Source organism: Zalophus californianus, chromosome 11 (assembly GCF_009762305.2).
Source record: "Zalophus californianus isolate mZalCal1 chromosome 11, mZalCal1.pri.v2, whole genome shotgun sequence".
In the NCBI taxonomy this organism is placed as follows: Eukaryota; Metazoa; Chordata; class Mammalia; order Carnivora; family Otariidae; genus Zalophus; species Zalophus californianus.
The window spans coordinates 111,566,530-111,582,557 of record NC_045605.1 but is presented as its reverse complement, the minus strand read 5'-3'; the positions used below and the strand labels follow the sequence as shown (position 1 = coordinate 111,582,557).

General features: G+C 58.0%; 1 protein-coding gene across 8 annotated transcripts in view; it reads left to right on the top strand.

The window, feature by feature from the left end:
- KCNQ1 (potassium voltage-gated channel subfamily Q member 1) overlaps positions 1-16,028 on the top strand; it is a 320,398-nt gene that overhangs the window by 68,331 nt on the left and 236,039 nt on the right. For all 8 annotated transcript variants that reach the window (XM_027579589.2, XM_027579586.2, XM_027579585.2 and 5 more), the window contains exons 3-4: positions 15,020-15,146; positions 15,538-15,616. In XM_027579589.2, coding sequence (XP_027435390.1) covers positions 15,020-15,146; positions 15,538-15,616 — 206 coding nt within the window. The remainder of the gene's footprint in view (positions 1-15,019; positions 15,147-15,537; positions 15,617-16,028) is intronic.

Here is a 16,028-nt window from a genome sequence, read left to right as displayed (position 1 = left end):
CACATAATTTGTGTGGTTCGTGACTATTTTATGTTTCTGACACCGAAATGGTACGATTTTCTCAATTTCACTTTTGCATTGTTTGTTGCTAGCATGTTGACCTTGTATCCTATGGCTTTGCTAACGTTATTAGTTCTGGAAGCTTTTTTTTTTTTTTTTTTTGTAGATTTTTTAGGATTTTCTATGGTGACGATCGTGTTGTCCCAAACAAAGTCAGGGTTTTTTGTTTGTTTGTTTTTTGTTTTTTTTTTTTTCCTTTCCAATCTCAGTGCTTTTTGCTCCTCATTCTTGCCTGATGCCCTGGCTTCCACGATGACATTTAGTAAATAAGAGAGAGTAGTCCCCTTCATCGGGTTCCCGGTCTCGGGGGATGTTTATCCTCTCGCCAGGAGGTGTGATGCAAGCTGTGGGTTTGATAGGTGCCCTGAACCAGCCAGGGAATCTCCATCCCTTCCTACGTTGCTGGGAAGAGTGGCTCTTGGGGGCCCGGCTGTTGCATTTCATCTGAGGCTTTTTCTGTATCCTTGAGAAGATTGTATGTGTTCTTTCTTTCTGCTCTGTTAATATGGTGAACAATCCCGAGTGATTTTCAGATAGGAAACGCACCCAGGGTTCTTAATATAAAGCCCACTTGGTCATGATGCATTTCTAAAAAAAATATTGTTGGATTGGATTTGCTAAAATTTAGTGTCGAGTTTTTGCATCTGTGTTCATGAGGGATATTGTCTGTGGTTTGTTTGCTCATAATGTCTTTGCTTTTGGCATTAGATAACCAGTTGGGAAGTGTTCCTGCTTCGTGATTCAGGAAGAGTTAGCACGGGGCTGCTGGGCTCGCTTCCATGCCGGACAGAACATGCAAAGCCATCGGGCCTGGGTTTTTCTTTGTGGGAAAGTTTTTGGTTAGAAATTTAATTTTTTTCACGGGTTTAGGGCTATTCTGTTTATTTCTTCCCGAGAAACTTGGGGTAGCTTGTGTCTCTGATATTCATCCCCCGAGGAGCAGGAACCCCCACCCATCTCATGACCATTACCCGTGGGCTGGGATGTGGGCACTCGAGGGCCGTCCAAAGGCAGGGGACCCTCCTCAGTGCCCTGACAGGGGGCACGGGCTGGTGTCCCAGAGCTGTTCCCAGCCCTCTCCCAAGCCCCTCGCTGCTGGCTGCCCAGCTGGGCACCGCCTGCGGGCACGCTGGTGACAGGACGCGGTGGGAGGCAGCGGGGGCCCGAAGATCAGACCTCCTCTGTTTCCTTCCAGCCCCATTCTCGGGAAAGGCCACCCCTTCTCAGAGGAATGAAATTCAAGTAGACAGCCCTTGGAGCTCACGGCACGTCTGCTTTTGTCTTACGCTTTTACTCTGTAAACTCCAGCCCTAAAACAACATACATCCTTCTGAAGCTGTTCACATATTAGCTCTTAAAACAGCAAAATCCGTGCACAATTTCCTCTCAATCCCTTAAAACATTCCTGAAAGAAAAAAAAAACTGTTTAAATTCACCGCCTGTCATTACAATCTCTGGACATGCAGGGCCGACTGGGGTAGCCGGCCGCCGGGACGCAGAGCGGCGGGGCCTCCGCACGCGCACCCTGCAAAGAACCATGACAGACGCGGGCCTGCCCACCCTCCCCCGGGGTGGCAGCCCCCCGACCGCCGGGTCCTTGGAGCCCCTCAGCCTCTGCTAAAGTAAACACTATTCAAACCGAGGCAGAACCTTTCAGCACTTCCACCAGATAATTAGAAAGGGTTTTCATCCCCGAGTCTCTCTCAGTTTGGTAAACTTCTTGTTCTGGGTAAATTCTTAAATAAGTCATTTTTAGAAGCTCAGGCGCTCAGCAAATAAAACTACGCGCCCTCCCCCCCCCCCCCGTCCCAGCCCCCCCATCCCAGCCGGCTAAGGTGGCCATCACAGGGGTGGAGCTTTGCTGGGGCTAACGGCCCTCAGCAGTGAGGTTCCGGGGCTGAAAATAAACCCCATTTAGCTGGCCCATAGACGGAAATAGCCCTGTCTGGGGAAGACGGGGGATTTGCTTTAAATACGTGTAAAGCTGGCTGCTGGGCGGCTAATGGTGTCTGCAGCCGGGCACGGGCGGTCTCTGGGCCTCCTGCTTCCCTACCACAAATTGCAGGGTGGCCCGCCCAGCTACTCCTGTGTGCGCGAGGCCCCGAGTGTGATTCACAGAGCTCTCAGCCCCAGAGGCCCCGAGTGTGATTCACGGAGCTCTTAGCCCCAAGGCCACGCGGTGGGGCTCAGTGGGGGGTTCAGAACCTGCTTTCCAGAAAGCCCCACCTGCCTTCTTCACTGTTCAGAGCACTGGACACCGCCCCCCCCCCAAACCCACCTTCTTCTGCCCCCGGGCCTTTGCTTCTGCTAACTGTCAGCCTGGGATGCTTCTTCCAGCATTTTGGGTTCTGTCTTCAGAGCCAAGATTTTTCCATGCCGTGGGGAAGGCACAGGCCGGTGTTCGCCTATGCAGAGAAAGACACCGTCTCACCAAGGCCTGCAGGACCCCCTTCCCAGGAGGAGAAAGCTTTGGGGGCTGTGACACGGACACCCGCAGGGACTTTTGTCCAGCCCTTGGTCTGACCTTGATGATAACTTGGAGCCCCCAGGCACCCATGCTTTTCCCTTTAGGCCAGAAGTCTACGTTCAAGGTGTAGGCAGGTGGATTATTTCTGAGGCTGTGAGAGGAGACCTGTCTCAGCTTCTGATGATTGCTGGCCATCTTCGAAGTTCCTTGGCTCATGGATGCATCATCCCATCTCTGCGCCATGCCCACGTGGTGTTCTCCCTGCACGTGCCCATCTACACCCTGTTTGTTAGGACGCCAGTCATGTTGGGTTAGGGCCCACCGTAATGACCTGGTCTTAACTAATTACATCTGCAAAGACCCTATTTTCAAATAAGGTCCCATTAGCTGGTCCTTGGGCTCAGGACTTCACATGAGATTTGGGGAGGCACACTTCAGCCCCGAATGGTGTCTGGACAAGGGGAGTGGGGTGGGACTGTGAAGCAGGGGATCTTGGGGGTCATTCTGACCCATCCTGTTTTGATATGAGAGGCTGGTGGCCCTCAGGGACTCTTGTCACCCACGGTCCAGTGGCTCCTGGCCTGCACCCTGGGTTTGGTGCTGTGCTCAGAGCCAGGGGCCTGGTCAGAGGAAGGGAGACAAGAGAGGTCCCTGTGCTCAGGAATTCTTGAAAATGGTTGCAGGGTTTCATGAAGTCTATAGAAGTAATGTTGGAGAGCCACTGATGGGGGTGAAGGGACAGGGAGGAGATGAAGTCACACAGATTCCTGTCTCTCTGGGGATGAAGCCATCGTAGGGGAAACTATGGTGGGAGCTCTTCCGATTGGAGCAGGTGTGGTTACAAGTTTCAGGCACTGAGGGCACAGTGATGGAACGAAACAGTTTAGTGAAGCGTCCACACTCAGGAACGAGGAGGGAAGGGGTAATACGTTGACCACCTCTCCACCTCAAAGGAAAATGAAAGAAACAACAACATAAAATACCAAATAGTAGGATGGGAAAAATCAAACCGGGTGTATCCAGTTTTACACTAAATGTAAATGGCCTGAATACCTCTATTAAAAAGCAGAGGACTCTGAGAAAGGTTTTTATTTTTATTTTTAACAAATACGTTGAGGGAAATTCAGCAAAGCAAACTAATGACGGACAGTTGAAAAACAAAGGAACGGCCAAAGGAATGCCCCACAAGTACACACAAAAGCAGGGTGAGCAGTGTCTGTCTCTGCGTCGAGACAAGCCCACACGAGGCTTCTGGAGGAGATGTATTTGTGAACCCTGATGTGTCAAACGCCAAAAAAAAAAAAAAAAAGAATTGGTAAAACGAAAGCTACTGGAAATGCAGGGCAAAACAGGTTAAACTTTAATGCACCTCTGAGAATAGGACAGTTCTGGGAACACAAAATATGTGGGCATGTAGACAGTCCATGTTGCAGTGGGCTCTAACAGTAATCTAAAACAATGGTCCCTGTTACCTACAGCCATGTAACAAGCATCCCCAAACCCCATGCCTCCACACGCCTGTCCCAAGGGCCTCACTGATCCACAGTGTGGGCAGGGCTCTGTGGGGATGGCCCCTCCCTGCTTTGCCTGACCTTGGCAGCAGGCTCCACCCGGCTTCCCCGCAGCTCAGCTCCCAGGACGGGAAGTGGGCAGGCCTGGAGAGTGGGCATGATCCCTTGGCCACCTTCTTTTGGTGCATAGAGCCCAGATACAGCTGGAGGAGCGGCGAAGAATCTCGGGAGCATTGCAACTTTACAACCAGCACTGTAACTGTAGTGATAACAGAGATGTTCTCTTTCCTTATGCCCACGGAACACCGGTAGAACCAATCATTTCACTTGGCTGGGAAGAATCACCTAACACGTTCTGAGAAGTTGAGATGTACCTGGCTGTGATCAAAACCCAATACTACTAGAAATAAACAGATGCAAGTTTACCACAAAGGCCCCGCCGTTTGGGAATTAAGCAGCGCTCTCCTCGGTCACCATCAGGACGAATAGGAGATGAACGTGGAGGGAGCATGCTATGTAGGGTCGTGGAAAGTCAATCCCCCTGTGTGGTAGGAAGCACTTTCCCAGCCTGCCCCCATCCCCAGCACCGACTGTGGACACCTGCGGTCCTCATACCATTGCCCACGGTTACTTGGTAGTGGCTTCCTTGTGTGGCAATGTTGTCTCCCCATGTGGCTGGAAATTCACTCGTTAAAAGCAAATAATAGGTAAAATGCGTACATTATACACACACGCGCGCATGTATTCATAGACTACCTTCTAGGTGCCTGCTCTTTGCCAGGTGCCCCAGGGGAGCCTGGGGGCCGTGTAGCTGCCTCATGAGTCTGTGAGAAGCCCGTTCTGAGCAGGAAGAAGACCACTGCCCCTGGGGGGCCACTCCCTGGTCACGTCTGCCTCCCCCACCACAGCCAGGTGTCCGGGAGTGGACTGGGCTGGGTCCCAGTCCACCTCCCAACCTCGGGAGCACCCAGGTGGGGCAGGGGGAGTGGGTAGTGCTTAAGCACTCCAGGGATGCTGGCACATGGTCTTATACTGCAAGCCGGGTCCCAGCACCAGGGCACCTTGCCCAACCACCGGAATCATGAGTGACTGGAGGTGGCCTTGGTACAGCACGCAGTCCATGGGCAGGGAGGGTGACCGCTGGGCAGCGTTTCCTCAGAGGCTGCGCCAGGCAGCCTGCGATCCAAGGATGATGGGCCCGAGGGTATGTTAGGGCCACGGGTGTGGCCGAGTTCTCTCTTGGTCTCACCCCCCCAGCCCCCCGAATACGCACATCGTCGTGGGGTTCAGACCCCTCTGCGGTGCCACAGGTGACAGCCAAGGGGGGTTTGCAGGTACCTGCAGAGCTTTGGACAGAGGAAGAAGCTGCTGGAGGCCGACACGGAGCTGGGGAGGTTCCTGTGGTTGGGCCAGCCTGAGACCTGGCTGCAGGAACCCCTTGCTCAAAACTCGTCCTCGAGTCTTCTTGCCTCCTCCACCCCCCAAGACCGTTTGGCCTCCACCGATCTTTCCCCAGGAAGCCCAGGCCGGGAGAAGGTGACCTGTCTGCGAGTCAGGACGCCTACGGCCCGGCCCCACCAGCCACTGAGCCCAGGGGTGCGGCTGGGGATGGTGGTTCAAGGGGAGCCTTGGGGCCTGACCCCAACCAGGGGGCCGAGGAGTGGGGGGCCCCTGGGGCCTCACTGCACCCCCAGGCAGCCTGGAGAGCAGGCTGCCCCAGAGCCATCCGCTCGGGTAGTGACTGAGGTGGGGGGCAGCGCCATGGCCCCTCACCAGGCCAGGGGGCCGGACGGCAGCTCTTGCGCACTCGCCGGGCCCGGCGGCTGGTAGATGGGAACGTCCGTCCCCATGGTGACGGAACTAGTGTCATGGCCTCTCCTGCTTGGCCTGCCGAATGGCCATCCCAGACAACTGGCGGGTGGGGCTCATTCTCGGGGGAGAGTGGCCCAGTAGTACCTCCTGAGTCGTCCCCAAACCCATGACAACCTTTCATGGGTAGGGTGGCACCCGAGGTGGCTGGCTTGTCCAGGCTCTCCACCCCCAGGCAGGGGGCTTCTACCTCCTCACGGGGCCCTCATGGGGATTTGGGGTGGCTGGCCCCTTGAGGAGAGGCTGCATGGGGTCCCCAAAGCACCCATGGCTTCAGACCTACATGGGGGTGGAGGCCCACATCGCACCCACAGGGAAGTAGTGTCTGACCCTGGGTCCCTCGGCCCCCTGGATTGTGGCACCCACCCTGGCCCCTTTGAGTCCCAGGTGGGTGCTCTGCTAGGGCCCAGCGCGGGACCGTGCTTCCAGAGCGAAGGCAGACCTCGGCCTTGAGGAGATGGCCAAGGAGGTCGGGAGGGGTCCCCTGGGCTGGGATGAGTCCCACTCCCTTGTCAGGAGGCTGGGAAGGCCAGGGAGACACATCAGGTCCAGATGGGGGTGTCGAGAGCTTGGGGTGCCTCAGACAGGGTCGGGGGTCAGGTCAGGAGGGGCATCTGTGCCGCAGGCCGCCTGGGGGGTCCTGAGACGGGGCTGGGCAGGCCTTGGCGCGCCAGGCCCAGACCAGGCCGGGGACTCTCCACCCCTCCACGCTGCGCCCTCTCCCCCACCTGTCCCCGGGGGGTCCCCTCTATCCTGAGCCCATTCAGTGCCACCCGTCCTACGGTCCTTCCGTGGCATTTCCACAGACCCGAGGGGCTCTTCTCGTTTCAGCGCCCCCAAATGCCCCAGGAGGTGGACACCCCCAGGCCCCCATTTTGTAGATGAGGACGCTCAGGTGTTGGAAGGGTTGAGCGGCCCACTGGGGTCCCTGCCCTGGGGGTTCGGTGATGCTCTGTCTTGCCGTCCTGTGGGGGAGTGGGGGCTTTCAGGGGCCCACCCCTCTCTCCCAGCCCCGAGCTCCCCTCGGGCATCAGGGCCCCCTTCCCTGTCCTCCCGGTGGCTGGCTCGGGGCCTGGCCCACAGGCTGCCTGGAGCAGGGAGCAGACCCTGTTAGGGCCACCTCGGGGAGCCAGGACCTCAGGCAAGAAGCAGAGGGGTCCAGGACCAAGGTCGTGGGGCTACACATTTGGGGGCCTATGGGGCAGGAGGGCTCCCCGTGGCGGGGCTGGGGGGAGTTGACAGGCGGGGTACGCTCCCCGCCCCAGCACAGGCCTCCTGCCCCCTCTGCCGGGCTGAGCCGTGGCGCCTGTCCCAAGGTGGGGCGGCTCGGGCAGGGTGGGGCTGGCGTCCCACGGGGTGGGCGGCAAGTGTGCCCGGAGGGCCCCAGCTGTGCGCAGCACATGTCCCCGGGAGGCCCAGGAGCCCGCACCGCGGGCGCGCACTGGGAGCAGCTGACCACAGGCGGTCCGCAGACAAAGGGTGCTTTGAGCAGCCTGCACGCCTGCTTCGTGCTCTCAGGCCAGATGACTGTCCCGGGAATGCCGAGACCGCCTCCCTCTGCGGCTTATCGGGTCCCACTTGGAGGCACAACAGCTGGGCTGGCCCCAAAGCCTGCCGTCCGGGATCTGCTGGAGGGACCACGGGCCCCCCCGCCGCCCCGTGGGGATGCCTCCTGGCCCCGGGCTGGCCCCCAGGTTTTCCAGGCTTGTCAGGGGAGAAGGGGAAGACCCTCACGCTGGTCACCCATGCCCCTGTGCTGGTGGGTGGCCTGGTTTGGTCCCCATGACCACCCCCCTTCCAGGTCTCTGGGCCCCCACCTCTGCCCAGCGAAATCCTGTTTGCCCCGGACAGTTGGGCATCCTTCTCTCCAAGGAGGCCTTTGAGGGGACCAGGAGCTCCTGCAAAGCCTCCCCCGGCTGCACCCCTGAGCTGGCCATATCCAGGGAGGTGGTGGTGCCTTTTGTCCTTGGCCCCAGTTCCTGCTCTTTCTCATCCCCCACCCGACGGCCCTCAGGCCCCTCCACCCCACAGTCCCTGGCACTTAATCCTTTGTGGCTGGTCGTCCACCTCTCTTTAAAATGTTTCACGTAAAGATAACGGAGTAGTAACATCACAGAGCCCGGGGATAGGGCAAGAGTGAGGGTCTGTGAGGCTGCCTTTACTGTTTAGCAAAAGAAAAATATTTTCCGTCCCAAAAGTCAGGATGTAAGCTCAGCTAATCTGAGCGGGTTTAACCTTCAGGCCGTCCTGCTATCTGTCACATGGGAGCAGTTCGTGGCGGGGATGCTCCCGGTGCTTCTAAATCCTGCGAGGCCGGCAGCGCTGAGCCTCAGAACACATGGGCTTTGGACAATCTTCCCGCCGCCGAGGATCCACTGGCTGATAAAGGAGGCACAGTAGATAAGGCGACCAGCGACCTTCATCCTTCTCTGAGTGCCGTGGGTCCACAGAGTTACGAAATGCTTGAGTAATCACCAACCTTTCCCCCGTGCGCACTCACAGAAGGCACCAGATAAGCACCTGCTTTTCGGACCCTTTATCTCCACTCTTGGGATTTGCAGATCTGCTGTCACAACACCGTTACCCCAAACACCGAAGGCAGGTGTGGGCCGGTGTGCGGGCCACGTGCACCCTTGTGAGACCCGGAGCTTTTTTCCCCTCAGTCGACTCGGACCTGGTGTCTGTCAGCAAAACAGCAAGATTTCAGGTTGGGCCTCACAGTGCCATCCTGGGAGCAAGCGCGCCTGGGCTGTGGCTCGTCTGCGCCGGGGTCCAGAGCCTTCCGGGGAGCGCCTCGCATGCCCTGGCCACACCGTGATGAAACAGGGCGAGCGGAAGTGTAGAGACCCCCCACTCACGGCCACCACCCCCGGCTGGCCCTCTGCACCTCGCTGCCCCTGTGGTCCCTGCAGAAGGGGACCCGGCAGGGTGCCGGGCTTTGGGCTAGCAGCGGCCAGGAAGGTGGGGACTCGGGGCCCCAGGATGGGGGAGCAGTGACTCTCCCAGCCGCAGGTGGGGTGACACGTGGGGTCTGGTGGACGGAGGGGCCCCCAGCGTGCATGTCTATGTTGTGGTAAAGCACACACCGCGTTCGCCGTTCCAGGTACACAGCATCTAGTGCGTTCACGGTGTTGTCCAACCACCACAGCCCTGCAGTTCCAGACTCTCCCATCCCCCCCAAAGGAAAGCCCCTTAACCGTGGGCAGCTGCCCCCCCCCCCGCTCCTCCCTCCCCCAGCCCCTCACACCCACTAATCTGCTTTCGTTTTACAGAGTTGTGGTAAAGTACACATACCGGACGATTTATCAGAACTGTGTCTAGGTGCACAGCTCAGGGGCACTAAGCACATTCACGGTGTTGTGCAACCGTCCCCACCGCCCGTCTCCAGAACGTTCCCATCTTCCCAAACAGAAACTCTGTCCCCGTGAGACACCGACCCCCCAGCCCCACCCCCCAGCCCTGGGGCCCACGGCGCTGCTTTCTTTTTTAAAAAATTCCACTTATTGAAACTAAAAAAGCAAAGCAGTTCACTCATTTCTCCCCGCCAGCCCCCGACCTTTGGCCACCGAGTCCATGAGCTTAGTTTCACATGTATGTTTAGATTCCACGTACAAACGATTGCTGGCTGACGTGGCCACTTACCACAATGCCCTCGAGCGCCGTCCATGCTGTTGCAAATGGCAGGATCTCGTCCTTCTGATGGCTGAGTGATATTCCACCGTAGATACAACATCCCTTCTCTATCCGCTCATCCATCCGCGGCCGGGCAGGCAGCTTACATGCTGGCGGCGGTCAGTAATGCCGCCCTGAATGTGGGGTTGCCACGTGTTCTTTTGAATTAGTGTTTTTGTTTCTTTGGGGTAGATACCCAGTAGTGCGATTGCTGGGTCATAGGGTAGCTCTAGTTTTAACTTTCTGAGGACCCTTCACACTGTCTCCCGGAGTGGCTGCACCAGCCTGCGTTCCCACCGGCAGTGTAAGAGGGGTCCCCTTTCTCCGCATCCTCACCAACACTTGTTTTTTGTGTGTGTTTTTGATTTCAGTTGTTCTGACCGGTGTGAGGTGCTATCTCATCATGGTTTTGATCTGTATTTTCTTGATGCCGAGTGATGTGGGGCATCTTTTCCTGTGTCTGTTGTTCACTTGTATGTCTTCTCTTGAGAAATATCTATTCAAATTCTTTACCTATTTTTTAATTGGGTTCTTGCTTAGGAACCGTGTTTGTAAAAGTCATCGTAAACGATCCAGACAACATCACTGTGAGCCACCCCCACCACCTGCCACCAGTGAGACCCACAGGAAAAGGCCAGGATCAGCCTGAACTGAGGCTCATGGGGCGACACGGGTGAGGGGCCGGTCGGCCGCTCCGTCCCCCAGGGCCCCCATCTCAGCTTCCGGCTGAGTAAGTGCTCAGCTCTGTACCTCGATCTCTGCACCCACCCTGGCTCATGGGCCCCTCGTCCGTGATGCTGACCGCAGCTGGGAGGTGGCCTTACTTTGGCTGTGTGACAGTGGCCAGGGCGGGAGGGGGCCCTTTGTCCCTCTGGTTTGACTGTGGTCTCGGCGAGATCCCGGTCCCAAGCCCAGCCTCTCTCCTTGTATCTGCGGGGCAGAGCTCAGGGCCGCGCTCCATCAACACCCCAGCCTCCCGGCCTGCATCCTTGACCCGGGTGCACACCCAGGAACCAGGCGGAGCTGAGAGGGCCTCTGGGCTGGCTGTGTCTTCGATGGGGGAGCCAAGTGGTTTCCATGGATGGGGTGGATGGTGTTCCCGGGGGGTGGTGGGGGCTTGAGCTGGACTGAGAAGGGCATGAGGACCCGGAGAGGGGCCGTGTGTGTTGGTGGGGGGGGGGCACCAGGAAAGTCCCAGGCACAGAGCACTGGGGGGCTGGGGTCAGGGCAGCACCTGGGGTATGGATCTGCCTTGGGTTAATGGGACACTCTCAGGATAGGCTGGGGGTGAGGCCTGGGAAGGGGGCCTCATACCCTGACCTCACTATCTCGACAGTGAGGAGGGACAGAGGTGGCTTGAGCAGAGGGCCTGGGGGAGGTAACAGCTGTTGGCAGGCTCTGGGAGGAGCTTGAGGCCCCTTTAGTTCACCTTTGGGCTTGCTTAGGGCCTGGTATGCAAGGACAGATGGCCCTGCCAGGTGGGGGAAAACTCAGGGCACAGAGGGTGGCCAGGCGTGGGGGGTCACCCCTCCTGTGCCTGGGCCACTGAGGCTAGAAGCTGGCCTCCCTCAGCCCAGAACCAGGAGGAGAGGGCCCTGCCCTCCCATGAGCCTGCTGTGGACTGGGGGTGTCGTCCGGGGGTCAGCCCTCCTGCAGGCCCCATACCACCCCCCACTCCCCAGTCTCCACAAGTGGATGGTCAAGCCCAGTCACACCCCTGTGCATCCTCCAGCCTGGGGGTGGCCAAGGCACCTCCTGGGAAAACATCCCAGGACCCCTGCTGTTCCGGAGCTTTGGGCTAGCCCGTCCAGCCTTCCTGAGCCCAGGTCAGAGGACAGGTGGCTCCAAGAGATAGCAAAGGGCCAGCCTGGCCGGGAGATCTGCCCCAGGAGTGCTTGAACCGCAGGGAGCCTCCAGAGGTCCCAGCAAGCAGCACCCGCGTCTGAGGCCCTGGCACTCGAGGCTGCCGGTGGTGGAGGTCATTTTGTCTCCGAGCGAACGTCCAACCCCAAGGTCTCATGCCTCCCGACGGTAAAGGGCTCCTGCCTGTCCTTCCCAGCATGCCCACCGCATGGCATCTGTGAACTCGGCCCCGCCTGGGTCTGGGCCTCGCTTGAACACCATGAACGCCCCATGCAGCCCGCCTGCAGCCAGCCGGGCCTCGTGCTGCATTCCAGACTCAAACAGGATTTGAGGATTAGCATTGTTTTAAATTATTCCTACACCTCAGCCCTGCAGAGGGGAATCCGTGTTCTCAGACTGCCGGCCCTGGGAGAGCAGGGGTAACTCTGAGCTGCGGACCAGGTTCTCCCAACGTGTGAGAGCAATTTGGTGGAGGAGACACGGCCATCCCTAATAGTTACTTATTTTTTTAAGTTTTTTTTTTTTTAATAAGATGTTTCTAGTACTTTAAATCTCTTTAGGACACAACTGAAGGGGGTATTTAAATAATAAGCAAATCCAGCAAAATAAGAACAAAAACCACAAAGTGATGGGCCAGATGGTGAGTGGTTATGCGGAGCTAGGATGGAGGCTCCAGGAACAGCTCCTTTGGGGACCACCTGGCGGCCAGGTGAGCCCTCCTCCGTGAAGATGCCAGTGCCCATGTCTCTACTTCGGGAACATGGGGGGTGGCCAAACGCCGGACTCTACAGACGGCCCCCTCCGTTCCCCGTGAGCACCTCACTGACCACGGGCTCATCCCACCTACCGTGACCCGGCAGGGCCAGGTTCTCGGGGAACACGTAAACAAGACAAAGCCTTGTGCGGGCATGGGGCACTCTCGGCCTGCTCACTGGGTTTGTTCACACGTTGCATTCATTCATTCAGGAGATCCACGTGGAGCTGGGGCTGGGGAGAGGGGCTGGGGGGTGAACATGGCCCCGGCCCTGGTGGGCTCAGCCAGCCTCCAGCCAAGGCCACTGCCCCCAGAGCCAAGGGCGAGGTAGGAGCCGAAGCCAGCCATGTGAGGTCACGGAGCCTGCAGGTTTGTGCACCCCCCGCCCCCGGCTCTCTCGCCGTCCTCTACGGGATTCCACATTATGAAGGAGAACTTCTCTGCAAAAGGGAAGAGGTAAACTTTCCTGCGTTTTCTCCCATTATCCGCTGAGCTGGCTCCCAACACCAGCCGGATGGCAGAAGCACCCTGGTTAATGACACTTGGGAGCCAGGGGACAGTGTCCACCACCCCCTCATGGTGGGCTCCCTGGCGGGGAGGGCAGAGGGGGGCATGGGAGCAGGGGCCCCCTGCCAGGGCCAGACTTCAGGGGCATTACAGGACAGGGGGCTGGCTGGAGGCCAGCACGTCTGGCCTCTCCCCCTCAGCAGCGCCCTCGGCGGGGGGGGGGGGGGGGGGGGGGGGGTGGTCTGTGCTGGAGAAGGCATCGGAATCTCTTTCCTTTATGAGGCTGAGTGATATTCCCTTGTATGGATAGACCCCATTTTGTTAGGGCTGCTCAGGGTTCCTTGAGATTCCACGTGAATTTAAGATAAGTTTTTCTATTTCTGCAAAAAACAAAAACTCATCGGGGTTTTGGGAGAGATGGCGTTGCATCTGTAGACCACTTTGGGTGGTGTTGGCCTCTCTGCCCCGCGCGGTCCAGGAACGTGGGGCGCGCCGGCGCTTCTGCGTCTCCCTCCACTTCTCGACATGGTATTTTCCCATTTTCACTCTGCAAGTCTTTGGCCTCCTTAGTTAATTCACAACTATTTTACTCTTTTGGATGCTACCGTAAGTGGGTGTGTTTCTGTCATTTCTTCTGAAGATTGTTGTTCATTGTTGGTAGAGAGAATACGGCTGATTTGTGCTTGCTGACTTTGTACCCTGCCTCGCGGAATTCTAGTAAGATCTGACAGGTGCGCGTGCGTGTGTGTGTGGAATTTATGGCGTTTTCTACACCTAAGGCCGTATCCCCTGTGAACAGAGGTCCTCTTACTTTTCCTTTCCATTCTGGACACTTTTTCTTTCTTTTCCCGTCTATTTGCTCCAGCCGGAGTGCGGAGCCCGGTGCCACACGGTGTGGCAGGGGTGAGTGTCCTTGCCTCATGCCTGATCGAAGAGGAAAAGCGTCCCGCCTTACAACTCCTATGGTCAATGGTGTGCTGTTTACTGTGGGATTTTCAGATGCGGCGTGTATTTCGTACAGGTGGTCTCCTCGTAGTCCTGACTTGTTCCCTCTTTTCAATGCGAAGTATGAGGCATTTTGTCTTAACGCTTTTTCCATCAGTGGAGGTCCCGCGTTTCTTTTCCCCCCTTCGTTCTGTAAACTCAACGTATTCTACTGATCGATTTTCTTATGCAGAACCGTCCTTGCATTCCAAACGTAATTCCCATGTGGTCATAGCATGGGATCTCTGTAACACGCTCAGAAACCGGCTCGGAATCGGGTCTGGGCCCCTCTGTTCTTCCAGGGGCTTCCTCTGGCTTTGGTGTCGGGGGAATGCTGGCCTCACAGGACGAGTTAGGAAGCGTTCCCTCCTCTTCAGTTTTTTGGAAAAACTTGAGAAAGATTGGGATTAGTTCTTCTCTGAATGTTGAGTAGAATTCACCAGTGAAGCCTCAGGTCCATGGCTTCTCTTCGATGGGAGAGTTTTGATCACTGGCTCAGTCTCCTCGCTAGTTATAGATCTACTAAGGTTTCCCATTTCCTCCTGAGTAATCTTAGTAGGCTTGTGTCTCTAAGAACCTGTCTGCTTCATCTGGGTCGTCTGGTTTCCCTTTGAACTTGGTTCTTACACCGTCTGTCCTCATTTGTCTGTCCATCCACCTGACCACCCAGCATCCACCTGACCACCCTGTGTCCACTGCCCATCCATCCTCTGCAGCCTGGATGTGAGCCCTTGGTGCTCTGGCTTCCCCTCCTCGAGGTAGCCTGACTGCAGACTGACGTGGGGAACAGTCCTTGTCAGAGCCCTGGCTGTGGAAGCAGCCTCCTGAGACCCCTCCCCTCCTCCTCCTGGTGCCCAACCCCCCCCACTGCCCTGGGTGTTCTTGCATCTGGGCCCCAGCGATGACTGCCAAGTGTCCCCAGGCACTGTGTCCTTGGTGGCATGGTGGCTGTGAGGCGAAAAGAGGAACCATCCCATGAGGACGGATGTTCTCCAACACCCAAATTAGGATGTATGGGCTGAGCTCTGGGGGCTCAGTTGTTCACATGACTGCTGGCTGGAGAACGTGGGCCCCAGGGCACCAGGTTTCTCAGGGCCCAGCGAGGACACGAGATGTCCTTGGGGGGACATCCTTGGTGCGGATATCCCCTTGGGCCCTGGTCTGGAAAGCAGCAGGTGTCTGCTGGCAGTGGACCTGGCCTTGGGCCACTGGCCTGTCCAGGTGGACCGTGCGGTAGGCGCCACCCACCCCGGGCAGACCAGGGCCCGGGCTAGCTGCTGCTCTTGGGCGTCTCCCATGGAGGCCCCCGGCTCACTTCCCTCTGCCCCACAGGAGATTGTCCTGGTGGTGTTCTTTGGGACGGAGTACGTGGTCCGTCTCTGGTCGGCAGGCTGCCGCAGCAAGTACGTAGGCATCTGGGGGAGGCTGCGCTTTGCCCGGAAGCCCATCTCCATCATCGGTGAGTCCTGCCTGCCCCCAGGGGAGCTTCACCCCAAGCTTTCCGGGCACGGGCTGGGCACCCTCCCCAGGAACAGGGATCCGGCAGGGTGGGTCCCCATTGTGGGCTCCAGCAGACAGGGTCCCCCGAGGCCATGGGGTGACCCCCCTGAGCCCTGCAGTGCAGGAGGGAGCCTCAGACACTGCTCGCGGGGCTGGGCTTGGCCGCACTCAGCACAGTGTTGGGGGGGTCTGCTGCCCCGGCAGCCTGGGAGTGGGGCACGGAGGTGGGCCGGGTGGGCCTGGGTGTGCCTGAGACAGAGGGCCCCGTCCGAGTGGCCCTGTCCTCCTGACTGCCAGGCTCCAGTCCTGAGCCAGCGGCCTGGCTGGTGATGTGCCACCCCTCCCCCCAGACCTCATCGTGGTCCTGGCCTCCATGGTTGTCCTCTGCGTGGGCTCCAAAGGGCAGGTGTTTGCCACCTCGGCCATCAGGTACAATGGGCTACAAGCCGTCCCAGCTGGGGGTGCAAGAGCCCGGGGCGGTGTGCTGGGGGAGGGGCTGCAGGCTCAGACCCCACACGGGAGTTAGGCTGCCCGGGTTGGAGACCCAGCAAGAGCACTTCTGGGACTTGGGCTAGGACCTAACCTCCTGGGGATCTCGGTTTGCTCATCAGTGAACTGGGGTGATCCCAGGGCCTTCCCCAGAATCTGGTCTGGGAAGCAGAGGAACTTGGAGATGTGCAGGTTTGCCTGAGCCCCCGACCCTGTGTTCAAGAAGGAGACAGCAAGGCCTGCATGGTGGCGAGCGGGCAGATTCAGAGTTGGGCTTTGAGGCACTGCACCAGGGGTGGGCGCTGGTAAGAGGTGCCTGAGTGGGGTGAGTCGGGGGCAGGAGCACAGAGGC